The following is a 27,891-nucleotide window of genomic DNA, read 5'->3' on the forward strand; positions in this document are numbered from 1 at the left end:
AAAGGGACACGCGGTCTAACTGCTCCAGAAAGGAGAGGAAGACTGTATACCAGTGTAATTTGGCAATTGTGGCATGCATGCAACAGATAGTGACCGTTATAGAAGCAGAGGCGAAGCTACAATTTAGTCCTTTCAAGCTTTGAGCAGGTTCACTATCAACATCCCACATATATAACTACATAGGAGAAGGGCCTCTCTGACTGATCTCCAATTAACCCTGTCCTGTGCCAGCTGCGACCACCCTATCCCCGAGAAAGCCCTGATCTCGCCTGCCCTCAGTCGCACCCTGCTCAGTTCATCTTCTCTTGTAATCTACACTGTTACCGCGAGACAGTCTACTGTCTGCTGGCATTACATGCCCTTCCCATGCCCACTTCCTCTTCATTTCATCTCGCATGTCATTAACTTATGCTTAATTCACCAGCTGTCTGTGTTTCCTAACGTTGCCCATATCGTTTTCCTCTTCTTGCTGCATTGTTGGCAGTTTAATTTCGGTTTATTATCATGTTGTCGTCCAACTTACGCTACCTCTTCCGCAGTGTTGTGAGCACACTGCGAGGTAAAGACATCTTTCGGGGGCTGCATCATGCGAACTTCTTGGCATTGCACAGGACCATACCAGACACTGCAGACACATGGATCTTTATTTTTTTTTATGCCTTATCGCAGAGTGGATTCGGAAAGAGCCAAGTGCGACCACTTCCAAACGCAAGAACACACGGGCACTTTCACGTGAAAGCTCGATTTGCTCGAGTTTGAACCCTTCCGGAGGACCAGGGTTCGAACCCGGCCGTGGCGGCCGCGTTTCGATGGAGGCGAAACACAAAAGGCGCCCGTGTGCTGTGCGATGTCTCCCTTGGTGGTCTCATTACTCCGGAGCCCTCCACTATAGCTACCGCACCTCTTTCTCTCTTTCTTCTCTCATTTCCGCTTTTCCTTTTCTCAAGGCGCTGCGGTTGAGGTGTCCATCAAGAAGTTAAGCAGTTACTGCGTCTTATATTTCCTGATAACCAATATATTTTTTTTTTCAAAACCCGGTATCGTTTCGATTGATCAGTGGTTGTTTAAACTTTCACCGACAGGGAGGCGATAACTGATGGACCCTGCCTTTTCGTTCTTGGTGCAGTGAGGTAAGGGATTTCAGTTCGACACGAATCAATCACAAAATTGGAGCCACTGATTCTAACGCTTGCCCTTCCGCATCCCTCTGATTGATCGCCTGTCACTTTTTTAACTTTTAGTGCGGCCGAGTAACTTCGACCCCCACTGACGCTGTAAGCCTGATTCTGAAGTTATTTCTGTTACACAGGACGGATGGAAAAATTCGAAATTAGTTTTCAGGCTGGACACTGAGGGAGTGACGTTCTTCTGCTTCGACGCGATATCGGAGGATTCGATATCCGGCCGATTCGACTTGATTTCGATGCCGGTGAAATGTAGAAGTGCCCTCGTGCTGCGATTCGGGCGGAAGTCAGCACGAACTGCATGCGGCTGGTTGAGATCATTCGGGAAATCTCTACAATGCATGGTAAGATTGCCTGGATAGATCCAACATTTTCTAAAGTTCTGAATCAATCTACACAGTGTTTAAAGCCTGGCTCCGTCGAAGGGGGGTCTCTAGTGATTCGAGCGCAGGTGGAGAGGGAAGAAAAGAAGGAGAGAGCGAAGTCGGCTGACGGTTTGTTTTAGATATCGTTTTATACAAAGCAGAAAAAACCAATCTTAAAGGTGGTTGTTTGCTCAATTTATGACATAGAAATTTATGACATGGACCTGAAACGAACGATCCCAACGTTTTGCCAGCGTGCTCGTTGTTGTTGAGTAGCCTTGGAGCTGAGCGGCCAGCCCTGGACTGACTCGTGGTGGGAGGGCACGGGTTTCCCCTTTTCTTACACCCTTTGTGTAGTGCTGCCAACTTTGTATTTTTCTCCGTCTCGAGTTTTAGAAAGTGTGTTGATGATTCTTACTGAAAATCACGGCGAAATTTTCGAAACGATAGGGAAGAAATGTTCCGACCACCACTGACGAGAAGAATAAAAATGGTTGCTTGCTTCTAATTCATGCAATCTCTACATTCTAGTACGGGAAGTCTCAGATCCCTCGTCAATACTTGGGGGGGGGGGGGGGGGGGGGGGGTCCGAGACCCCCCTTGATCCCCCTGACTTTAAGCACTGAATTTACATTAGGGCACTGTTGGTCGGTTAAACATGACATCGCAAGAGAAATTTTTTTTTTTTCATCTCGTGCTGTTCGAAAACGAAATACTGCAGACAAAAGCTATACGACGTTGCAGGCATTAGCTTTTGCTGCATGCCATACAGGAAGGTAGTAAGGCACACATATTGTAATGCCTTGTAACATCCTCCAGTCCCAAATAGTTGAGGGAAGCAAATAAACGTTAGAAGCAATGAGGTTTAAAAACAGCCAAAATGTGGTAGTCGCAGAATATAATAAAACAAAAGAGTAAAAAGAAAAGGTTGGAGGAGGGAAGCAAGGATTTATAGACCAGTCATTCAGAGAAAAAGAGAAAGAAAATGAAACAACGGGTCAGAACGAAGGATATGCTGGAATTTATATACTTACTGACAGTATGGTAGCACGTTACTGACAAACGACAAGTTGATAGATGTCAATAGATATTAATTTAGAAGAAGCAGACCTTGCGAATAGATGCGCGTTGCCACACCCCCTTCTACTCGAGACTGTGCGGTACACTGCAGCACGTCTGTAACAATAACGGCAGCTCTAAACAACCCTGCGCCACTTGCGAACGGATACAGGCCGGCAACCCGACGCGCGAAACGACACGGTGGCGGGCGACACATCAGTGACACTCAACCGCGGCAACGGCTGTCAAGCAAGTGCAGAGGTCACCAGAGCTCCTTCTTCACCGCGGTTGCGCTCTCTGTTGACGCACCGACGGCGATTGGACGCCTGCCCTAAATGAGTGTAGGTGGAACGCGTCCGCCCGACCCGCCCGCGCCAAGAGCGAGGCCGATATTTTTGGAAGGCCCCGCGCCGCGCGCAAGATGTATTTCTTTTTCCTGCGCGGCGGATTTTCGGTCGCTTGCGCGCCGTGTGCACCTCAAGGATCCCCAGCGCGGTGACGTGTCGTGCGCGTTGACACTCGAGCACCCCTGCCTGCGCGCGGGAGCGCTCAACCCATTTCTTGCCGCGCCGCCCCTCGGCGCTCGATGAGGGGACGCATCGTCGCGCGTGCAATTAGCAGCTCCCCGCCAGTCAGCGATGGGCATCCATTCGCGCTGGATTGCCGCCGGCGAAGCGGTTATAACGAGCTCTCATGCACGCGCGTGCGTATTAACGCGCCTTACATGCGCACAAACACCTGTGCATCGAGTCTGAGACGCGGCCATTGTTTTGGTGTAACTATACGATTCCCTATGACAGCGCGGCGGTCATGTCGCTTCAAGAGGAAACTACAAGGAATGCATGATCGTGCATTGTTCGATGTTTACCGGTGTTAAAATAACGTTAGCAGTAGCGCTTTTGCAGCGTATATCACGCACATCTTAAGATTTTGTGCGTTTAGTCGTGTTCGTATTTAATGATTTTTAGAATTTTATTTGCGTGTGCTCTCTACAATAGAGCCTTACGGCGTTCATTTCAGACCGTTGAAGCAGACGTATTCTTCTTTCGTGCTTTTTATTCTTCCTGAAACTCATAATAAACTCAATATAAAGAGAAAAAAAAGTTTTCTTTCTTTTCGTTTTTTTAGGGGGGGGGGGGGGGGAGGGGGGAGCAGCTTGCGGGCCATTGTATCAGAAAAAAAGAAGGAGAATAAATTAAAGAGACTACTTATTAATAATCAAACAAGCCCTCTTATTTATTGAGGGGCTGGGAAGACAAGGGAAACGCAAAAATAGGTCTAAAAACTTGTCAGGCGACGCGCGTTACGTTTTGAGTGTGCCAGAATTTTTGCTTCCAGAAGTCTAGATGTATCAACTTCGAGCACCCTGTACACTGCCGCCAGCTAGGAAAGTATGTCCGAAGAATGTTTTAAGAGTACCGTGCTTTTTTTTAGTTGTTAAAATGACAGATATTTGCTGTGCAACTTTGTCGACAGCAGTTGCAAATCTAGCCGTTTCAAACTGGGCGCGCAAACTTCGTTAAAAAAAGAGAAAAGAAACCACGAGCCCCATAAATGGCAGCGCCCGCTCTCGCCCGTGTGCGCATGCGTAACCCCCACACCCGCGTTGCTGCTTCCATTTTGTGTGGTTATCAAATCGTAGTCGCCGATTATCGACTTCTACGGACGTTCACGCTATGTTATGCTACTTTTGAGCGTGCGACATCGAAACATCTGACGCCCACGGCCACAACTTTAGCTGAAACGTGAGTAGAAAGCGCGTTCTTAGGCTTTTGCGAGGTGCTTCGTGTGCGGCGGTCCGGCGAGCTAGGGACGACGGGCGCACAGGTATCGAGCCTGGCTTGCCGCTTCCGATCGTGCGCGTGTTTCTTGATCGCCGTGGCGAGCGTCAATAAACATCTAAAACGTGTGTGCGCAGATCGAAAATGCGGATTACTTTGCAAATAATCAGTGCACTACTTTGTCGCTCATATCAGCCCCGCACAACTGGGCGTAACTGTTCAGTGGGTCAAGACTACGCTAAGGCGCATCGTCTCAGAAGAAATCGCCGGGCATAAACACTCCATGCATTTGATGCTTTAACTGGCGTGTATTATGGCTTTTATGTGCGAGGGCTACCTTATCTGGATCTTCGCAAAGTTGAGGTAGCGAATGGGCATCATCGTAACGTAGGCAGCGAGCTGTGGCGAAGCTGCTCTCTCTGATCGTTGACATCTCGTGGCGCGTCGCGTTTTAATCGTTATCGCTTTTCCCTGCGAGCGTTGTGTTCAGGGGTAAAATCCGAATGCATAGCTCACAGATACACTTGCGCGTGTGATGCCAAGTCATTTCTTTCTTTACCGCCTCGTCGACACTGCACTCGCACGCACCGCTTATTCAGCGCATTACGCGTGAGCAGAGTCATATCTCTAAATACGCCAACTAGGCGCAGATGCATTACCTGACGCTTCTTTTCCGCCCTTATATCCGTGATAAGCATCTGCACCGCGTCGCGTTAAGAGCAGCCCTTCTTGTTCAGCACATGTGTAACCAGAAATAAGCAAGTTGTCTGCTGACGGCGACTTGTTTTCAGTTGGAAGTGAAAATAAGAAAAAGATTTAAAACACGTATTTAGGTAATCTTGACAGCCGCACTGTGTCTGGCGGGTGTAACCGCAGCTGTGACGGTAGCTTCAAGTCAGTGAACAAAAGATGTAACAAACTGTGGCGTTAGCCTTTGCAGCAACAGAACAATATGCAAAGGGCAAATACTTAGACAAGAGGTTAGTGACTCATCACTTAATTGCCGTGCTATTGTGCTTGGAGACACTGCTCTGATAACATTGTGTATTGGATGGCTCGCATGTTCTGAAAAGCATTTTTTCTTCGAGCACCTTCAGTTTGCAAAGACACAGTGTGGACTCTTTTTGGACGTCTCTGTGGTGGAGATCTTGTGCGCTGAGAACAGCCCATTTTTGTTGACTCCTGTGTTGCACACGTGAGGATTTGTGACAGTGACAGATTGCTGGCATTGTTGGGCTTCAGATGGCGCATCGGAGCATTGTGCGAACGAGCAAGTTTCGCCACGTGTTTGGCCAGGCACTGAAGAGGGAACAGTGCTATGACAACATCAGGATCACGAAACAGTCATGGGATTCCAACTTCTGTGCGGTCAATCCCAAGTTCCTGGCGATTATCATAGAAGCTGCTGGTGGTGGGGCATTCATGGTGCTTCCATTAAACAAGGTGAGTACGCTGTTTTGCCTGGTTTGCTCTTGTATGGTCGTCTTTTTTTTTTTTTTTCGCACTATACGTATAAGCCTTTCCTGTCTAAAATCTTATAGCTAGCTAAGCTTGGCTCCTTGTGAGGTCCCAACGATAACCTTTATTGTACAGAACACGAGGCAAAGATATTATAGGAAAAATTTGTTCACTATAGTCGGCTTTTCCCGTCAAAGGACCACCTTCCAGCCAATGGCATCGGCCGATTCTCATTGTCCTGCTAGCGTGACAATGCAGGGAGTGGCAGATGAAAGGGGATAGTCCCCCCCTCCATAGTCGGGAATAGACCCCTCTCTTCATTGTTGCACTGCTCCCTGCATTGTCACCCTAGCAGGGTCATGAGAATCGGCTGATGCCATTGGCTGGAGGTGGGTTCTTTGATGGGGAAAAGCCGCTTCGTTCTTAAGTTGTACCTGACTATAGTCCCCTGATGGATGCTGACGACAACTCCGCCCATTTGTCGTTCTCAAACTCGTCTGACTTCTTGTGGCTACGTTGCGGTTTGTTTGGTAGCAAAAGACAAATTTACCGCTTAGAAATTTGAAGCTGAAAGTGGAATATATTTTCCCACCTCTAAGTTTAAACTTCTCATGTTGATGATGACATTGAGAAGATTAGGGACTAAGTGATGGATGGTTTGATATAGGTAGTAGTGGGGTCTAGCGTCAGAGATGTAGGCACAAAAAATATATTGTCATAGCAGTTGTTCTTGTGAAAACAATTGGCAGTGGCATTGACTTTATTTATTTTCTTTTTTTTGCCTTTTCTGGCTCATAAAAGCTCCATTCTCAGTGAAAGTATCCTCTTTGCAGTTAGAACGTGGTGATCAATACAGGCCAACTCCTCGTATCTCTTTAAATAGCTGTCAACACTGTAAAAGTGTTTGTCAGCTTTTCTATTCTTTTTTTTTTGTGGCTTGACTTATATTCTGGCTGTCCCTACAGTTCCCACGGTGCTGAAACAGTTCCAGAGGTGATACCTGAGAGTTTTTGCATTAGCATTTAGATGGCATGTGGTTGTGACATGCTACCTTCTAAGAAAGGCAAAAAAAAAAAAAATTTAAGGCATGCTAGGATAGGAGCAGATAATGGAAATAAGGCCTTTTTAGAGCCTTGAGCTCTTGTAGGAAGGAGTTTAATTCCCTGTAGAAATGTGTCTGTGGGTAAAGGTTATATTAACTTTTTTAATGATACATAAATTGAAGCTGCTGCCTATTTATGCACAATAGAAGTTAAAAATAGGCATAAGACAGTGTATTCAGAACAGTAGTGCATATAGATGGCATATATTATTTACTATTGATTGTATTTTATTGTTGTGCCCTGTGAATACCACAATTTGACGTTTATGCACCGGTCCAGTTTGTTTGGGTTTGACCGATAGTTTGTATAAATAAATAAGGAACATAGAAGACAAATCACACAAAATAAGGTGTGTGGGCCAATTCAGTAGATAACAATAAAGCATTGTTGTCTCAATGGATTCTTTGTTTTAACTGTCAACTGTAATGCTGCTGCTTACACGACAGTGTCTTGCTAGCTTTGAAAGTGTTCACATTAGTAAAGTTGCAGGGGTCTTTTAAGGAGTATGACCTATGCTTTCTTCTTATTGAAACCTACTAAATAAATTTATTTGCATTGTTTGCATTATTTGCATTGCATTGCATTGCATTTATTTGCACATATACTGTCAAATGTCTATAAATTCTCCAGGTAATTTATTTAACAGCCTTCTCCTACTAGCTTGTGCCATTGGAGAAAAAAAATAAAGAAATGAAGTAGTGTTTTTATTCATTAAGTTTGCTATCAAAAAGAACATAGGAGGAAAAAATTCCGGACATTTCACCTTTCTAAAGGTGAAGAAATGACTACAATAGCTGTATTAATGTACAAACACCAGTCTCGTAAGCTTATCAGTGTCTGTCTGTGTATTGACCGATAATCAGAGACTGCGTGCTCATTGTTTTTTGATTCTTGTTCTACGTCAGGGTTAAAAGGCAACTTCGGAGACCTCTCAAACATCTTGTCTGGACTATCACATTGAGGTTTTTGGGACCTCCCCGTCTTAGCTGTGATAAAAAGTTTTCAAAACAATCTAGACAACATCAATAAAAGTAGTTAGAACGAAGAAGCCAAAAACCAAAACTGGGTTTTGACCAAAGCTCGATGTCGCAATAGACCAAAAAGTTACATCCCGGACACTGTCCACTTCAATCATTATTTTTCTGTGGTGACCAAAAACAATCTTAAAATTGTGTCAGCAGACGCACAGCGAATATGACGGTCCCAATCGAGGCCATGTAATGGGAAATTTTAAAATTAATTTGCACTGAAACAAAATGTCACTGTGAAACTTGGCTCAAAGGATCAGGAGACTGTGGAGAACCTACCATGAAAGTTTCTGTAAAATGTGTGGACATCAAAAAAATAAAACCCTGGAGTTGCCTTTGAAGTGCTAAATAATCGCTCATTGCTGGGCAGTTTATGGGCCTTTATTTTAAAAGTGGCTGTTTGTTTGTTCTCCTATGTTTCAAGGGTACATAATTGCATGCTGTGCAATGTCAGTGCACTCTAGAGAACTCCGTGTGGTTGAGATCAATCCAGCGCCTTCCGCTACAGCATTCCTCATGGCACACTTTCAGCTTTGGGGTGTTAAATCTCATGTACCTTACCATTTCAGGGGCTTTCATAGGCGGCATAAGTGGTTGCAAATGGTCTCTGATCTGAAAAATTCATGCTTTTTAATGCCTCACTGCATAATGTAGCAGCTGCTTTTCTGGTGTTGTCATATGCATGATAATTGCATTAAAAAATGATATGTGGGACAGTTGGGGCTTGTTTCAGTTTTGGTGCACTTGACTGTAGTAATTCTCGGTTTTGTTATGGGAAATGGAATCATGGCAGCGAAACTCTGTCGAAAAAGAATGCTTATGGCTGTAGTGGCTAGAAATCCACTGTACTGTTGGCATAGTGTTTCCTTTGTGCTTTATGGGCATCAGCATCATCTGAACTTGTGTTGCTGCATACTCACATTAATTGTGCTATCTTATGCGGATTGTCACAGAAAGTTAGTGCTCCAGCATCAGAGAGTGAAGCGTATTTATTTTTTTGTATTTTTCTCCTGGGCATATACAGTTTTGGAACGACGATGAACTGCTGTTCTCACAGTTGCTTTTTCTTAACTTTTTTTAGCATGTAGGATAGCAGGAACGAATGGTAGGAACAAATCTGAACAATTCTCTGCACAGACTGGTCGAGTGGATGTGAATCAGCCACTGGTTGCTGGCCACAAGGGACCTGTGCTGGATATCGCCTGGTGCCCCTTCAACGACAACATAATTGCCAGTGCTTCAGACGATGCCATAGTTCGAGTGTGGCAGATTCCCAACTTGGGCCTCGTTCGTCCCCTCGTCGACCCTGTGGTGGAGCTGCCCGGACACGAGCGCCGCGTGGGGCAGATCCTTTGGCACCCATCGGCCAACAACGTCTTGCTCAGTGTTGGTGAGTCAGCTTAGTCACCCATGGTGTCTTGCCTGCGTAAGATACTGTGAATGCTCATTAGTTGCAGCTCACCTAATTCAAACTGACGCTTAAAAGAAGTTTTCAGTTGCCTTCGAATCTGAATTATACTGGACTGTATGATTACAGTTATAGCCAACTGTTTTACAGATTGTTTAGAAGGACAGTACCACAGACAAACTGTTGTCTTTATAAAGTTGGTTTCAGTCTGCAAAACAAAAACGCTGTAATTAGGAACTTGGAGTGCACCGGTTGGGGCTGATATTTCGGCTTGCTTCATGAGCACTGCGATTGATTGCAGCTGGTGAATTACGTGAGCAACAAGGCTTAATGAAACTGGCTTTTAACTTTCAGCAAAGTTCTTTTTAGGACTACTTGGTATGAACTCAAGTTGGGTAAATTGTACTGCAGAGACACCAGACACCTAAACAAGCAAGGGAAGAAACAATACTCGCAGACACGTGCATCTTTGGATGTCAAGCTTTCCCTTCTCCCGCCTGACTACTGTACTGTCTCTCCATTGCGTCTTGTTCGAGGTCAGCTTTACTATAAGGATAGTGTAAGTTGGGCTAGTTGGCAGTTTTCATGTTGACAGATGGATTATGCATGGTGTGTGGTGCAAGAAGAAAAAGTTGATGCCATATTCACTGAATTCTGACAGGACATGTGTTCAAGAGCTGCAGAGATGGGGACAGTGGCTTTTTAGTAATGCTATTGGTTCAGACCAGGCATGAGAGGTTTTCCCCAACATTGTGGAATGCTTTTGCTAGTTCATGAGCAATCTGGTTCTTGTGTAATAATACTATCAATGTCTTTTGTGAGAAAAAAGAAAATGTGTTCGTTTGCACATTTTACAGTGCTGAACTAGATTAGGCTAAAATTTTTTACAAATACACCATGCTGTCAGCTGTACCTTAACTTGTTCGCGAATCCTTCTCACGCATACAGGGGCCGACTGCAAGATCATCATCTGGAACGTGGGCACAGGTGAAATCTTGTCATGTATTGACCACCCAGACATAGTGTTCAGCTGTTGTTGGAACTGGGATGGCAGCCGCATTGTCACCACCTGCAAAGACCGCAAGATTCGTGTCTACAACCCAAGGTCGGGGGAGATAGAAGTGGTAAGGCTGGCCTTCAGTGTATCCTCGCGTTTTTAGGCTTGGAGGCCATAACACCTTCCTGCCATACCAAAATAAGAGGTGTCCAAAAAATAATGCTCCTCATTTTTTTCTCCCCTTTGAGAAAAAGATAACGCTCTAAAATTACAGTCTAGCAAAATGATTCATCTTGTGTATGTGTGCCCACTTTTCACCTGTGTCTCACAGATGGCGCCACTATGTTAGTCTAAGAAAATGGTGCTGGTGTTTGACGTAACTTTTTTTTCTTTTTGAGAACAAAAGAAGCAGTTGCCAAAATTGGCTGGTCTGTACTGCACCAACCTCTTTACAGTCCTGACTTGGCACCGTCTTACTTAAATCTTTCTTGGCTGCTAAAAGGTGCGCTTTGCGGAAAAGACGCGTTTTCCTTGGTTTCAGTTTTCCTTGGTTTCAGTTTTCTAGAATTGAAAGTTTGCGCTGAGGATGAGGACAAAGGATGTTTAATATGTGACTGGTGTCAACTACCAGCTAACGTTAATTGCCTTTTTATTGACCTCATTGGCTGCAGTGTGTTCATTTCTCCTTTTCTTTTTCTTTTTTGTGTGTGTTTGTGTGTGCGTGTGTAATTTCTGATTTTTGTTGTATTTTTCTATTCATTGGGTGGGGCGACAGTGCAGCTGTGCTCTCTAGTTGCATGAAAAAACATAACCGTAGATGTCGTTATCGATTTAATCCTCATGTACGTGTCTCTGCTTGATGCATGCGTGCTTGTTAAAGTGTCAGACTAGTGTGATACTGTGCTTTGGGTACCCTTTAGGTATTGTGGTGACACGTTAGTTGCATAAAAATGTGTGGCCTGGCAATAAGTGTCTGTAGTCTGTGCCAGTGCTCTTTTGAGTGTTCTTTGTCCCTGTCCTTCGCGCCAAACTTTCGACTCTGGAAAAAATGTACCAGGTAGCCCAACTCAAAGTATTATTGGTTTCAGTGACTGTTAGGGTTCTTTCATATGTCGGACAGGAATGCTATCACAACAACATAGTACCTGTGGTATGCATTGAAGAGTCTAAATTTCATTGCATTGGGCTTCACTTGTGCACTGTGTCTCTTTCCGTGCAGGAGGATTTTGGTCATGAGGGCGCCAAGCCCCAGAAGGCCATCTACCTGAGGGACGGCCTCATCTTCACAACAGGTTTTTCGAGGATGAGTGAAAGGCAATACGCTCTTCGTGTGGAGGTCAGTAGGTGTAATTAAAGGTACTGGTTGGGCTCCTCAGTATTTGTTTGTGTGGGGAACATGTGATCTGTATCGTGATAGTTATAACAACAACATGGCAAATAAGACTAGGATTAGTCATACATTAGTAACTATAACATGCCTATTTTGGCCTCAGTCGCAGGTTAGGAGTGATTACACAGTTTCGTTTTCCGTTAGATGAAGTTGGTAAAGTTAAATGAGAACATAGTGCAGGAAGGTTGTACAAGGTGAAGCCATGAACTGAAAACGCTCTTTGGGTCTTCTTTCACATGGGTTTAAAAGGTTGGGGTGAATGACTTATCTGGTGAAAGTTGTGCAACCATTTTAAATAACAAAAGCTGTGCCTTGAGTTGTCGCGTCGAGTAGCTGCATTAGCATACTAAAAATAATAGACAGGCACTACCTGGGTGCAATTTTTGAGGATGGTATTCAGTGACCTGGCATTCAGCTGATGGTGAGCTTGTAATTACAACCCTGTTGAGCAGAGCAGCAATATTGTGCAGTATCAAGTTTGAAACATTGGACGGGTGAATATTAGGCCTAAGTAACAATGGGTATTGATATACAGGATTCCTGACAATAAATTTAGTTCCAAAGATGCCTTATCACAATGTTTTCACCTTCTAAATCTTATACTTGTCTCACTTTCACCTCCTGCTTGCACTCTGTTGTTCCGAATGCTGCTTTTTCTTTGCTTGACTAAAGCTTTATGTTATGACATGCTTCAGCACATAGTGAGGGCTTCTGTCTAAAGAAGTTAAGTTTTTTGGTTAAAAACAAAATGGCGTTATACGTTGGGACCAATGCAGGTGCAGTGGGTGAAATGTGGAAGCATTTTGCTTGATGGGGATTGGTGCAAAATTCTGGAAAGAAAGGCAGAATTTAGGCTTTGGAATTTGGGGGTATTTGTGCTGTTCTTGATAGTGTTTGTGCTATTCTTGATAGCATCATCAGAAGGCCGTAAATGCCAGTTTGGATGACATGAAATTTTAATACCAATTTCAGGTGCGCTCTTTGAGAGTTTTCCACCCTCCAAAGCTTCTGTTGGTGCCAGCAGGTGTGGGTGTCATTTCTGGTGGTCTTTAAAGGGTCAGTCTACTCACCGAGATGAGTGTATAAATAATGGCATATTCTGGTAGTTGGCACCCTATAGCATCAATAACGAGGGGTCTGCGCCCGGTTTAGGCAGGAATTTATATTTTATTTCGGCGTTAAAAGTCGCGTAAAAAAGCATGGTGGCGACCCCAAACGTTCATTTTGTTCAAGAAAGTGGTAGTCTTTTTTTGTAGAAGCATAAGTGAATATACTACGTACCATATGTATGCCCCAATGTCAGAGAAACGCATGTTTTGTTTTAGTAAACTGTAGAAGGCGTACCGCTCGCCTTCTTCTGTAAATCACATGAATATTTATAGTCACACGTACGCAAAACGCAGGCACATTCCCACTTTTAGTTCAGCGTATGCTAGCAGAGACGCAAAAAAAAACTCAGCCTATAGTGGCGCCATCTGGTCGTCAGGACGGGAACCATTGCTGTAAACAAACCGACTCTCCACTTAAGCCTAGGAGCGGCAGAATCGTCACTCTAATTATTAAAATAAAGCAAATTTATCTCTTATATGTTTTCTTATAGGCGAGATGAGACGAAGCGAAAGACAGGCGCCCCATTTATGGCCAGTGAACGCACTGAAAAAGGCAGCAACAACGAGAATTCAGTCCGAAACGAGGGTCTGGCTTCGACGGGCGCTGCCATGTTTGTCGTTGCGCGGCGGAAATCCGGATGGTTGCCAGATGAGACTACCATCTCATACAGATGTGTTCCCACATTAATAAATTCTATTTTAAAATGTTCTACCGCACTCCTTGGCACCACAGCTGGCTAAACGGTAATTTGAGTAAAGAGCTATCGGTTGCCGCAAAGAAAATATGGTCGATAAAATTCAGTAGACTGACCCTTTAAGCAGGCTTTCATGGGAGGGGGAGTATTTGAATTTGCAATTTTGTGCTAAGGTAGTTCTATTTGTTGAGCATTTGTAAGTGGTAGCTATTTCTCAGTTTAACCTGCAGAGAGAATCTGGGCCTTTTCTTGCTTCTGAAGCCCAGAGGAAAGCACAGTGCACAAACGAAAAGAGGACGACAGAAGAGAGGACGCAGGACAAGCGCTAGCTTTGAACTAAACCAGGTTTATCAACTAAAACTATAAGGTTTTTCTATTACAACTGGTTTTCCCCCTCACTATGGATCTCCAACTCACCCAAACTTGTTCTCGTCTCAAGTTGTTTTGGAAAACAGCCGACTTCTTTTATTGCAGTCGGAACTTGCCCAACCAGTAGTCTTGGAGGAACTGGACACAAGCAATGGTGTCCTGCAACCTTTCTATGATCCGGATGTGAATCTGCTGTATCTTGCTGCAAAGGTATGTTTTGCGGTATTAGCTGGTATAGACTGGCTTTAGTTAACCCTTTAACTGCCAACCCCAAGCTGTACTCGTGATGGGAGATTTCACCAATATCGCCAATGACGAGTCAGTCTCGTCCGGCTCAATGTTGCGCTGCTCCCGTGCCAAAGACTAGTTACGGCTGGCAGTTGCGTTGTGTGCAGTTTTCAGATCTAGAGGGCGGTAGTTGGTAGTTGTCCATGAAAAAACATCAATTCTTGCCTTTAGCGCGCGTTTGAAGCCTGATAACAGCCATTTCATGATGGTGTCGCACATGAATGCTGGTGGCGGCGATGTCCCGAGAAAAAGAGCTGCTTCTTGGAGTTGTTGTGACAGCGGCATCACTGGCAATCTATAATTTGTTTTCGAATGTGACTCAGTTCGTTTGCAAGCTGGAAGCAGTTTCAGATGACAACGAGAGCGATGGCGACGACTATGAAGGTGATGCACTGGGTAGTCCATGCCAAATACTAATGATGAAACCTTGCTTGTGTTAGGATGAAGCAACGTCTGTGCACTTCACAGTGTGTTACAGCGTATCGGATCAGATAAATATGGCACATTTCAGTATATTGTAACGCATTATTAAGGCGTGCACTAAGGGAAAGCCACCCTCAAGAGCAGCTTTTTCTTTTTAAAATTTTTGTGTTAATTATAACCAGAAACAATGAAGTAATAGAGTTTCAGAATCAGAATTGCATGGAAAAAATGATGACCGCGTAAAAAAAATGTGGCGATCTTGGTACATTTTTGGGGAATTGTTTTGGCAGTTTAAGGGTTAAGTCGTTCTTTTAACGCTGTACATCTTTGCAAGGAAGCTTGCTTTGATTGCAGCATTGAATGTCTGCTGCCCTCTTAATGCCTGCATGAGACATCTCTGCAATTTTATTTAATGAAATTTCCAGTTATGACAGTCATGATCTTTCATTTAGCTTACCGTTGTGAAAAATGTTAATACTTCCGTAGCCTACATGCTGTATTACATAGTTAGTGCCCACCATATGGCTTCAGTGGACGTTTGCTAAATTTGACTGTCTCTTTCACTTTGCTTGCTCATCTGTAGCGGAGGTATTTGTTCGCTCTTTTTTTTTTTACTTTCAGTTTTAGGGGGTCCACCGCTCTTCGTCTGGAACTGTGCTAGAAGCTCTTTAATTTATGCCATACATTATTATTGTTGTTTTTAATGCAAACACACTACTATCTGCTTCATCTGGAAAGCCGCATCTGAGCTCAAGCTTGTTAAGCTAGGAGCACAGACATGCAATGCGAAATGAGCAGTCGTTTTGACTCTGTCATTTAAGGTCAGGCATGCGCCCAGTATTGAGACAACCGAGCAAAGCTTATCAACTGCATGGTACGGTTTGAAGAACAGACACTGATTAGTCTTTAACAAGTTGAGGGCATTGCTCCCATAAATCTGGCGTTATGTTGATGCGAACTGAATGCTTTGTGTTGATGCTGGCTGAAGCTTGGTGCTGGTGCTGAGTGCAACTCCTTGGGTTGCAGGGTGACAGCAACATCCGCTACTTTGAGGTGACAGACGAGCCTCCGTTTGTGCACTACATCAGCACGTACCAGTCGAGTGAACCTCAGAGGGGAATGTGCGCCATGCCCAAGCGGGGTTGTGACGTTCACCAGTGTGAGATTGCCAGGCAGGTTTTGCTTTTGTTGCTATTCTCGCTCAGTTTCTTCTCTTTTTGTCATTTTCCCTTCATCAGACCTCAGATTTTGGTAGTAATTTGTTTTTTGAATGAATCTATAAATATTCGTGTTCTACTGTTTTTCTGTGTTGGCGATGATGAAACTGTAGGGAAGTAAATTAGGTCATGTGCTCTGTCGTAATGATAAATACTTGTGGATATTGTGTACTCCCCATGGAGAAGCCCGGCCTACTTACTGGGGATATGGAGATGGGAAAAGCAGTGAGTGAGGTTTCGAGACGAACTATAAAGCTGTGCCAATCCACATCATACTGAAATAAAAGCACCTGCCAGTTCAGTGTAAACAGGTAATTAAATGCTTAAGAATGTTGAGTCTGACAGCTAACGTAATAACCTTGAAAAGTTTGTCATGTAATCTTCTTCCACTGTATGCGTCAGTTTTTTCCTGATTGTTGCTTCTCTTTTTGGCTTCGTTTAAAGGGAACAGATGTCTTTGGAAGATGGATTAATTGAGCAGAAATTATGGTTTTGTGTGTAGGTAGATTGTGCAAGCAGTCATGGCCTCATAGTGCGCAGAATAGATAACAGAAAGGTGACTGTAACAGGGCAGTGCATTCATGTCCCCAACATGCCTCCAGATGCATGAAAGTGTAAGGGCAGAGCTTCCCATTAAATATTCACTGTACTTAATTTGGATTTAATCAGCAAGGTGTTACCTTGCTACAAGGCCATTTGGTATCTTGACTTATAACATTCTGAGTTAACATTCTTAGTACTGATGTGTCTGGTCTTTGTGCCTCCTTTCATAGGTTTTACAAGCTGCACTCTAAAGGCCTTTGTGAAGTGATTTCATTCACGGTACCACGCAAGGTTAGTACTTGTACATTCTGGAGAAATTGTTTGCTTACAGTGGGCCTGTTCTGGTTAATATGTTCTGTGTGCTTAGAGCACATAGCATGCTTTTACCCAAGTAACGGCATTCCATCTAAAATGTAGCCACATGCTACGCTGCAGACTGCTTGCGACCGCCAGCGTACAGGAGTAAATAGTGTGAAATTTTTATAGCCCCCTGACCACCTTTCAACAAAAAAACTTTATGTTTTGGCATATAATTTGACCATCATATTTAGAGAAAAATATGCTTAGGGTGTCCTTTCTAGTCTAGTTTGCCAGCTGCCTGGTAAATCCTGCTCTTCACATTGACGATATGTAAGGGCGCGGAATGAACAAAGGAATAAAATACGGTCAATGTGCATAGGTATGCCAAATGCGAATGAGGTTTGCTAGCACTTTGGTTTTCACTTTGGTTCCGGTGTTCAGATCCAATGTTTGGGGTTTGAAGTTTCTAGGGTAGTGATTATGAATTAATCCCTATAGATGCAGAATTTGTCATTCCCTTCTTTACATTCATAAATCCCTGGGAGAAATTGAAAGGGGGATCACTGAAAGTGAGATTAATTTGGGACTGTTTGTTTCCTCAGTCTGCTCAGCCAAGCACATTAGATACTTTTACTTAGTTGGGCGTATGCATCGACGAAAAACTGTGCAAGGAGAAGAAAATGTAACTGACTAAAAGCGTGAGAGCTGCTTCGCCACATGTCATTGCTACGAAGAAAACACGCTGCATTTAGTTAGGCTTAAGAGCTTGAAAATCGCCAAATTATCTGAAAAACAGGCGCTAGTTATCACTCATACCTCTACGTGTGGCCGAGAATGCGCGAAATAAAAAGTGAATCGCTACCATTTGAGCGAGCTATTGTGTCGTGCTCGTAGTGCTCACATGCTGTGGTTTGTTGCATGCATACGTCCCCAAGACACTGCGCGATACGTAGCGTTATGCGCATGCGCATTCATTGCCTGCAGAGTCGCTGCGTACGTTAGCTCACTACCTACGCCCAACTAAAAGTGTCTATTGACTCTTCTCACTGACTTTAGTAGAACCAGCTTCATCTTTCTGCTGTTTGTTGAGGCAGTGTGGATCAAAATCATAAATTGGAATTGTGCGCTGGCTTTGCTTGTTCTGTGCATTAATCATCTGCCCTTGGTTGTGCCTTTGCAGTCGGATCTGTTCCAGCAAGATCTCTACCCCGAGACACCTGGTGACACACCAGCCATCTCAGCTGAAGAGTGGGCAGAGGGAAAGGATGCTGACCCAGTCCTTGTAAGAATTGGTTACATTAATACCTAGCTCGAACGGTCACTTTATTCAAGGTTTGAGTGGGGCGATGTTGTCCTGTGTGTAAAGGGGCGCAAATTGTCTGGCTTTCCAAAAGGCCTTTTGATTTGGAGGGGGAGGAGTTCTTTAGGGAGTCTCACACCTGCTTCCCCTGTATTCCTGTGGAAGATCTTAACGTGCAGCTAATTGGTTGCAGATCAACTTGAAGGAAGGCTATACAGCAAGCACGAAGCAGGACTTTTCGGTCACGCGGAAGCCCAACATTCTGAACAAGATGCCTGAGAAGCAAACGGCATCGGCCAAGACGAGCGAACATTCGGTGTCCTCTGCAGTGTCGGTGAGTGCACCTTGTGCTGCTTGGGATGTATTCTCCTGAACTGCCACCCCTGTGGTGCGAGTGAATCGGTGCCTTGGTGTGATCGTGAGATTGGTGCATGCCACAAAGCTTGTGAGTCACACCTGTGAGTCATATGAGCAAAACAGGCGATATGAGGTTGACATTCATCTGCTAGTGTGGGGAGTTCTGCTGACGACTGAAGTTGCTTGCTTCAGTTCTGCCACTCTAGTGCAAAACAGATGCTGTGCTGCAGATGTGGTGTGGTGTTCGGAACAAATATCGGAACAGATAAATACGCTCACTGCAAGCACAACCCATAGGTGTGACATATCGGTGCATTCATAATCTGATCGAGAGCAGGCTACAGCTGCTGCGTTTTGAAGTCGATGTGAAGTTATTGCAGTGTTTGGGTGTACCTGATAATGAATTAACCTATGCATATCAAGTGTAGGGATATCCTCACTTCATATCTGAGCAATGGCGGGCATTCTTTGAAATGGTGGCCTGTTTACAGCCGTCTTATTGTGCAGCTGTTTTTAGTTCCTGGAGCTGAATGCTGCACTTAATTTTGTCATCAGCATTAGTGACCATCTGCTGCAAAGGTGAAAGGAAGGAAGGTCACAAATTGCGTGGTGTTTTGCTCCAACTTTTGCAGGATTCAAAGCTGGAGGAGGTGCTGGAAGAAATAAAGAAGCTCAAGTCAGTTGTGGTAAAGCATGAGAAACGCATCAAAGAGCTCGAATCCCGCCTAGATGTCGCCAAGCAGGATGCCTCTGCCATCGAGCGCCCCAGTACGCCGCCGACACCTCCACCCGGCGAGCAGAAGCACAGCAACAACCACGAAGTAGGCATCTAGTTAGGGCCTCCTCCCGCTCACAGTGTCGCGTCTGTGTACAAGGTGGCAGTACCGAGTTTTGCTGGTACCTTGGGCACGAGCGAGCGTAGTGCCTTGTTGGCATAGGTCGAGACGAGCAAGGTGGTGCCGATGAATGTTGTGCCGAGTTGATGATGAAAGTTACTTAGACCCATGATCTCTATATTGAATGGGAAGGAATTCAGTGGCAGAGATAGGCCCCGCAAGAGGCTTGCGGCTGTGGAATGAAAAAGACGCGCATGCCTTATTGCTCTCACGAGCTTTCGTGTTGCACGGCACAGCTGCACCACTGCCGACACCTTTATGTTGGAGCACACATGGTGGCAGCCCGTGCAACCCGAATCACAATTGCCGCAGCACGAAGCATGCAGGCAGATTGGTGGTTAGTGTACAATGGGTGGTTTACAGTTAAGATGTGCAGATTGGTGTTTACCTTTCGCCGCTTGCAAGCGACTGCTCTCAAGTGTTGCCTTAAAAGCCTGTAACAGTGCACTGCTCAGAGGAAAGCTTATGTGCTCTCAGTACAAAAGCACGCTCTTTTGCTGATCGTTGTCCACGCAGTGGTACATGTGTGCCTTTTTTTTGCCAAAGATTTGCTTTGTAACTTGTGGACGTTAGCATTGCATTGCCCTCACTTCATCATCAGTTGGCCACGTCTTTGGTTGCTGTCCCTATTTCCTCTTCTTCCGCGGTTGTCAGTGCAAACCTCTCTGCGCTTCAATGTGCCAAGCACTTTTTATGCTGCGTTGAGCAGTCCTTGTTGGTGGTGTAAGGTTTCTGGTTTTAGCAATAGCACCCGTGAATAAGGTGTTTTTATGCAGTTGTGAAGTTGCAAGTGCTGCTGAATCTTCAGCCAACATTTTGATAGGGGGAACCTGTTCTTGTCAAGTTGAGGTTTGACGAGCTTTTATCCGCCTTAGGGTTGAAAGTGCCTTCTACACCGTCTCTAGGGGTGGCCTGTCTTGTGGCGTGAGTCAGATAATTTTATTTTGTGTTCTGTTTTGAAGATCTACCTTATCACATGGTTTCAGGGGATGATTAGGAGAGACTTCTTTGGGCAGTCAGAACAGTGGTGTGAAGGTAACAAAGTTGCATTTCTACCATTTTTTTGCCTGCGAGTTATGTGTGGTGCAACTTAGGTGAAAATTGTAGCGAAAGTGTATTTAGGGTGCATTTAGGAACCCGGACCTCCTTGAGTCAGTGGTTTTATTTTTTCAGAAACACTGAATGTTGGTTTTTTAAAAAGCTGTTTTTTATGAGACAACTTTACTCTTCTCACACTTTGTGTGACTACTCGTATGACACACATGTAAAGCTGCCTTTTTTTTTTCCAAAACCGCCTACATGGTATTCGTGGCAAGATTTTTAAGGAAAAAGTCTCCTTAAGCAATATCATTAAAATTTTATTTGTATCACGAGTTGAATTTCCTCATGAAGTATGAATGTAAATGAACTGTAACTGAAGTCTCTTTATGCACAGGTCACATTTTAACTACAATGCTCAGTTAGTATTCGAATCACTGCCAAAGTGTCGGCTACATCAAGAAAAGAACTGTCTGATGCTGTGCAGGTCGGTTAGAATAGTACCGTTTCTGGGAATTATTTTGAGGCCACCTGTGATGTTAACACAGTTTTTGTACCTTACTGCAGCACTGACAGTGGCAGTGAACATCATCACGAAAAGTAATAGTTTGGGCTGTGCAATAATACTAAACAAAGCAGTGCAAACATTTCACCAGGCCTGAATTTTTTGGGGGCGACTTGAAACCGGGTAGGATGACGTGCCCTTAGTATGGCTGTCCGACATCTGCTTGCAGGTTGCTTTACATTTGCCATTATTTTCTGGGCATTCTTTTAATTAAGCTGCTGCTCTGGCCAGAATCATTGCTTCTCAGTTTTCACTTTTCTTTGAGAAACTGGATTGATACAAGATTTCTTGCCAGAAGTTAGGTTTTTCTAGACTGTTTTATGGTTCGTGTCTTTCTTTCTTTTGCATATCTTTTGCGCGTGTGCTGAAAAAGGCATTTTAATAACAATATAGCCCTCATATTTCTCTTTTGCATTGTCTCCAAGAGCTGAGATCTTTTACAATTGACTCATTTTTATGCCTGAATTCAGCTTGAACCTTTGTTGTGTCCATTTTTGTTCTCTTGATCGCTAAGTGTGCTTCTCTGTGGATGTACAGGAGCAGTGACTGTTAAGGACGTGTTGAAATTTTAAACCCTGTTGTGTCGAGTTAATGTGAAGACAACCATGCTCAAGTATTTTTGTGTGCCGACTGAAGCATCACAAATTCTTCCACTCCCTATCTATCAAGCCCACCGTTAACAGGTTTTTTTTTTTTTTCAAAGATAGCTCGCTATGATGTGTGCTATCTTGTTGAGTTTTTTTCTTTTTTTTTTTGCTATCACCCTATAGCCCAGGTGCATTCTTAGGCCAGTGTCATTCACCATCCTCAAACCTGGCACCTTGGAAACAGGTATATTGCGATTTGCATGCCGTCTCAAGGGCTCTGAACAGCCATGTTCAGCTGTGATACTTCCTTGTGCCTTCATTCTGACGTCTCAAGTACTAATCATATGCACAGATATTAATTAGTAACACTGGTACAGCCAGTATTTTTCATGTTGTGATGCATATTGGCTCTTATTCTTGCTCTGGTGTACAACGTGTCTTGGGAACTGCGAATGAGATTAGTCAGTGTAATCGTTTGACACGGTTGAACATTTTGTACGACTGTAGCTCGAGAGTGGATGCATGTACTGTTCAGAAACAGCCTGCCTTTGCAAAAGCCTGTCAGCAGTAGCTACTTGAGGCAGAAACTTCGTGGCAGGCTTTGGGATTGCTTGTTAAATGCCATCCTGAGTGCATTGTAGAAGAGTGTATAGTTTTTTTTGTGTGTGTGCGTGTGCTTTACTATTGCCATGGGAGCTTCCTGGTTTGACCGAAATGTTCCAGTCGTCTTGTAAACTGACACTTTGGTGGAACAGTTTCAGTGCTGACAAATGTCACTGTGCGCATACTGCAAACGTTTGTGTTTGGTTTTAGACATTTTTTTTTTCTTGTGTACATGACAAACATAGAGTTGCCACTGTTGCTGCGGTGCTTGCCGTTTTTTTTTTCCAGTTTTCTTTTTAATGTGGTAAAAAGCAACCATGCACGTCTCAAATTGTTTCGGCAGTGTGATTCCTTGCCGAGAGTTATTTCCTTCACTGTCGGGCTTTTACAAATACTTTTTATTGCATTGAGCTGTGAACTGATGCAGATTTACAGCGATATGCGAACATGGCACATGCACATCTTTTTGGGCAGGCTGCATGCTAGTGTCCTATACTCAGTGCAGTGGAGAAACACAAATTCAAAGTGCTTCTTGCCGTTGTGGGAAATGAACCCACATGCTTGCTGTGGTTGAAGCAAACAATCCTTCCACTTCTGCACTGAAAACCATGAAGGCCATTGTCGTAGAGACAAGTGCCAATTTTAGTGAGGCTGGCTTATCAAGATGTTGAAACCTACTTGACAATTTGGAGTAATTACGTACCTTTCGTCTAAAGTAGTGTGAAGCGCTGCAGTTTTATGCAACCATGTGCTAATGTTGTGAACGATAAGCTGGTTTCTACCTTTTGTGCTTTAAAACGTAGCCGTGTATTAGCAGTTCAGAGCATGGTTCAGATAAAAAGACAGGTGCTCCATGAGGGCTCCAATACAATGAGTAAGGGGTGAATGATAACCATAAAGTTTCCTATATTTTTTAGTTGCGTGCTTCCATGCATGCATGGAAGCACTTCCTTGAGGTTCCCTTCATTACATGGCAATTCTAGTGGGTTTCCAATGAGCTAAGAGTCAGTCCACTCGAAATTCTATTAGTAGCCCATGTTTTCGTACCTCAGCATTATTAAAGCTTTGAGATTCCAAACTATATAGGCAAAGCATGCTTCTACATCTGCTATGTCTGCTCGAATAGTTGAGAGATGTGCCTTTGAAGTTTTCAGGCAGGATATCAGGAGTGTGTGGAAATGATGGTATGTTAAAATGATCAAATGTAGTAACATATTTTGACTATTATATGCCAAAACAAAAAGCTCTCATTAATAGTGTTGGCCTCCAAGATGTTTGCTACGCTCCCATGGCAGTGAGCAATAGTGGGATATGCCTGCAGTTGTTGTTGAGCGGTTATCTTTTTTCTGCTCTTGGTTGTAGGTGGCCTTCTTGGTCATGCTGCTTTGCCAGTTTTTTTTTTCTTTTGCCAAACTTGTATTAGACCCAACAATACACAACCCGATATCTGCACATGCCTAAAGTGCCTCATGCCAACTTGTGCGCATTGGTTGTGAACATCTCTATCTAAGTTTGAAATGGCAAACTGGAAAAGAAATTTCAACTCCTGTCTTTCGGTGCTGTAAAATGTTGACTGCTGTGCCAACAAGAGTGATTTTTACTGACTTCTTGAGCAGTGCATTAAGCATAAATATTTATTACACAAGTGCCTTTCGTTTTTCTTTTTTTTTTGGAGAGACTGGGTCTGCCATCTAGTCTTGCGAGTGTGCATTGTTCATCCAGAGTGAACTCCTGAGGTGTTTTGATTTTTCTTTTGTGCCTTTGTACACGCAACTGACTGTGCATAGGATATCGTGAAGCCCTGGCCGATTTCAGTGAAATAAAAATTATACAGTTTTATGACTCTAGCCTTAATCCTCAATATTCACCCAAAGCATTTCACTTATGTAGTTATGGAAAAGGTGGAGTCAGTATGCCTTGGTGCGGTGTACATTGTTTCCGGGTTCATGAAGAAAGTGCTATGGTTGCTGAAACATTCAGTAAACTTCTAATAATGCATGTGCGGTAGTGATGTTTTGGTTCAAAGCGAATAGTAATTTTTATTGAATAGTTTCGAATACTTGCACAAAAAACAGGTAGAAGTTTGAACGGCGCAATAGGTGTTTTCAAAATCGTATTTTTTGGACACACGAGGCCATTACATGAAAAAAAAAAAAAAAAGCTCATTGAAGCTGTCTTGACTTCAGCAAAAATAGCCATTGGAAATTTGGGGAGCTGACTAACATGCAATGCTGACGAATCTGTGGGGTGTGAGACACCTATATTTGGGCCCCCAACTACTGCTCTTAATTGAGGTCGCATTGTTGCACAGCTGTTGCCTTTAAGTGGCGACTCCACAACACTTGCTAGGCATACACACCGTGCGCCCAGCGCCACTCTGCGCACGGTGTCGGAGAGGGGCACTCATTTCCACGTCTCGTGCAAGCTCCCTTTCATGCTCATGCCCTCGAACTTGTTCCGTGAATTTCATGCGAAGAGCAGCTGCAGTCGGCTTGGACTTGTTCCGCGGAAGTTGAGGAAGCCGTGCGTCCAGCGGTTTGAGAGATTTAGCATAGCGGTATGAGAGATTTAGCAAATCGCTTTAAGGTCGCCACAAGGCACCAGCAGACTGTTTGCAAGCCTGCCTTGTCTGGACCAGTAAATGTGCGCACACTGGTGGCGGGCGGAAGCGGATCGCGCTATGCTAAATCGCTGTTCATGCACGCCACGCCGTTGCTGCGCTAATGCCGCGCTGTTGATACGAGCAGGCATGTGGAGCGGAGTCGGGGATTTTGTTGTGCGCGTGCCACGGGGTCATCCCAGAGGAGGTACACTGAACCGAAATTGCATGTAGCAGGAGTTCCAGAAACATTACTCGCTCGAGACAAATACTTCCAAATTTCGAATACTAACCATTCTGATCAAATTGAACATCAAATGCTTTATTGTTCCACTCAATATTCGAAATCATCGAATATTTGCACGTACCTGCTTCTAATGTACGAGACAATGCACACTCAGTTATCAATTGCTGGTATTGGACCAGCTGAATGAACTGAAAGTACACCTCAAACAAACTGGCATCCTGAGACTGGGGAGCGCTAGGTTCTAGACAAGAGAAAAGCGCACACATAAGGAACAACACTAGCGCTTGCGCTCGTGTCTCTTGTTGCTTCTTTGTGTATGTTCTTCCCTTGTCTACAACCTAGCGCTTCCTAGTCTCAGTATGCACGACCAACTAGCCCCCTACAAGGCTTTATTAAACTGGCACCCTTTTTTTTTTCTGCTCTTAATGAACACATCTGAAGCAGGATAATTCCAACATGGCCTTTATTTAATACATACACTGCTCGTGCAAGTGTGAAACTCTGGTCCTGTACATGAATATGAGATTTTAAAAGTGATTACATATTTTTTGACAAAGCTGTACAACTGGCTACACTAAGAAAAAAAAAACTGCAGTACAAACATGCAGTGTTTTTAAATCTGCGGAGAGGTCCAAGTCTCCTCCACTCTCTCCACAAGCCACCATCATCAAGGCCGATGTACACTCAATAATACTGAAGAACATAAATGCACAGTGCTTCAGGTATGCGCACATAGCTTCTTAGAACACATACTCGTGACAACAATCATAGAAAGCTCCAAAACTCTGGGTAAACGACACACATATGCGGTGAACATGTATTATGAAAAAAATCTTTGGAAACAGGTTACGTTTTTATGAGTATAATGCATAGCCAAAGACTGATTACAGAAGGACAAAGTTCCACTGTGCTGCATGGAACTAAATTTGATGCAGGTGACTGTAAACCAGTAAAATTTCATGGGGCATCCTTGTATGCTCGTCAATGACAGCCTAGCTTTCATGCATCACAAATTTTGGGAAAGGAAGGATGACGGTGGCCATGCAGCAGTCATGGCAAAAAGTACACAGCTACAAATAAACGGACAATAAATCTCCAAAGCAGTAGGCCACAAAGTACAGGCTGCATATGTAAAGCTTGTGGAAGTATAGGGGCTATCCATATTTCCTGCCATAATTTTTGGTGGCACAAATGACTGCTATTGTCTGGTATGTAGTGTCGCCCATGTTAAATAACAATAGTTTTTTTGTCACTAACACAGTATGGTTTTTAGTCTCCATACCCAGGCGTGCGTTACTTTGTTTTTTCATTAACGCACGCCACAGACAAAACAGTTGTAAACTGCGCTAAAAAGAAGCTGCTCTCCAGGCTGTAATAAATCAGCAAAGATATATTTCTTACTCTGCTTAATGTGTTTCATTGCACAAAAGTTTGAGAAAGCGGAAAACCAAAAAAGGGTTAACAAATGAACAGCTTAACAAATTAACTAGAAATATTACAAAGTAAGATGAAGAAACACTTTCCGACAAAACCAGCGAGGAGGTAAATTGTGAAAAGTTCCAAGTGGTGCGAAAGATGCCCTGATGTCTTGAAAGTAAAAACTCTATTCCCTAAAACCTGAGGAGTTCTGCAAGCATATTAGGACACATACTTGTGCTAGACTCTAGGTACTTTGACATACATGTGGCATGTACAAAGGTGTAGTGTGCAACCTTGTGTTGCACAGAATTTGCCTCCTAGTACACAACTGCAACAGCCACTGTTGTAGACAGTATTCATATGGTGATATTGGACCATCTACAAATCTGGAGTGCAAAGTATTGCTTATCTATGACGCTGACCTGAATTACATTAAAATTCTGAATACATGTAAAAAAAAAAAAAACACATTTGCCACAGTTTACCAGATATGTAGTTTTTATTTCACCGTTATAGACTAAAAATAACACTGCAGAGCTGAATTCTAGTGCAATAAAAACAAATAAAGCAGTAGTCTTTAAAATGTAGTGCAGTTTAGCTTTTCACTGCACTATTTTTCACCAGTGTGCAAAAAATTTGCCACTTTGCAAATTCTATGAACTAGCAATTAATTCTGATAGCCCTAAACTCCTGAAACTAATTTTTGCTCGCTGCAGTAGACTACGCATGGTGAAAGTCAACAACATAAAAAAAAAGCTTGTCAAGCATGGACGAGCTGTATCTTAATAATCCTTTAGCACTCGGGTTCAAGAACTAGGCGATGTTGATCATGTTCTAGTGTAACAAGCTGCTCAAGAGCATTTTCACTAGCATTCCTAACATCTTATAGGGTTAAAATTATAAAATGAGCACAGTTTCCAAAAGCCACGAGGGATAACAAACCAAGCAATCCATCTAAATGCAAGCCAGGTAGATATCATGCGACCAGCTATTGGCGTCGCTGTTTGTTTGACCTTTTTGTGTAGTTGATGGCTTGCATGCAACTGTGATTCATTGCAGGAAGAAGGAACCAAGACAGCCTGTACTGTGCACAAATCCGAGACAACTTCGAGCCTGTACTACCCACCACCACGAGGCATACCCTGCAAGGCACCACTGCAGAGCGTGGTCAAAACAGACAATGTGCCCTATGGCGACCACTGCAAAAGTGGCGGAAATGGCAAGGTGATGCTGTTCTTGCACAGCATGAATCGGGCTTGGAACAATTTTGTGTCCCGACCGCTGGTGCGCAGCAAAGAGTCTGGCACCAAGTCCCAACAGAGTTTGCCTGCTGATACTTCGTAAGGGCATGACGAGCAGCAGTGAAAGGTTGACAAGTGCCTTGATTTGGTCACCTCAATCTGCTGGTCCTCCACGTTAAATCTTGAAACTAAAGCTTTGGCACCGCAGAAAAAAGTGTATAAAGTTATTTCCCTTAACAGCCCCTCAATAGCCATCTTTGTCATCCTGCTCTGAACATATTCACTGCTTACAACAGGTTATAAAAACCATTGCACAGACTTA

At 43.8% G+C, this 27,891-nt stretch overlaps 1 protein-coding gene across 1 annotated transcript; it reads left to right on the top strand.

The window, feature by feature from the left end:
- The first annotated feature begins 4,196 nt into the window (after positions 1-4,196).
- coro (protein coronin) lies at positions 4,197-27,817 on the top strand. Its single transcript, XM_089573982.1, has 12 exons — positions 4,197-4,353; positions 5,632-5,832; positions 9,116-9,368; positions 10,335-10,510; positions 11,603-11,719; positions 14,052-14,156; positions 15,684-15,829; positions 16,648-16,708; positions 17,898-17,999; positions 18,211-18,351; positions 19,007-19,195; positions 27,388-27,817. The coding sequence occupies exons 2-12, from the start codon at positions 5,632-5,634 to the stop codon at positions 27,670-27,672; spliced, it is 1,776 nt and encodes a 591-aa protein (XP_089430108.1). The 5' UTR covers positions 4,197-4,353; the 3' UTR covers positions 27,673-27,817.
- Positions 27,818-27,891: the final 74 nt, after the last annotated feature.

Source organism: Amblyomma mixtum, chromosome 2 (assembly GCF_055824585.1).
Source record: "Amblyomma mixtum isolate Tamu chromosome 2, ASM5582458v1, whole genome shotgun sequence".
Lineage (NCBI taxonomy): Eukaryota > Metazoa > Arthropoda > Arachnida > Ixodida > Ixodidae > Amblyomma > Amblyomma mixtum.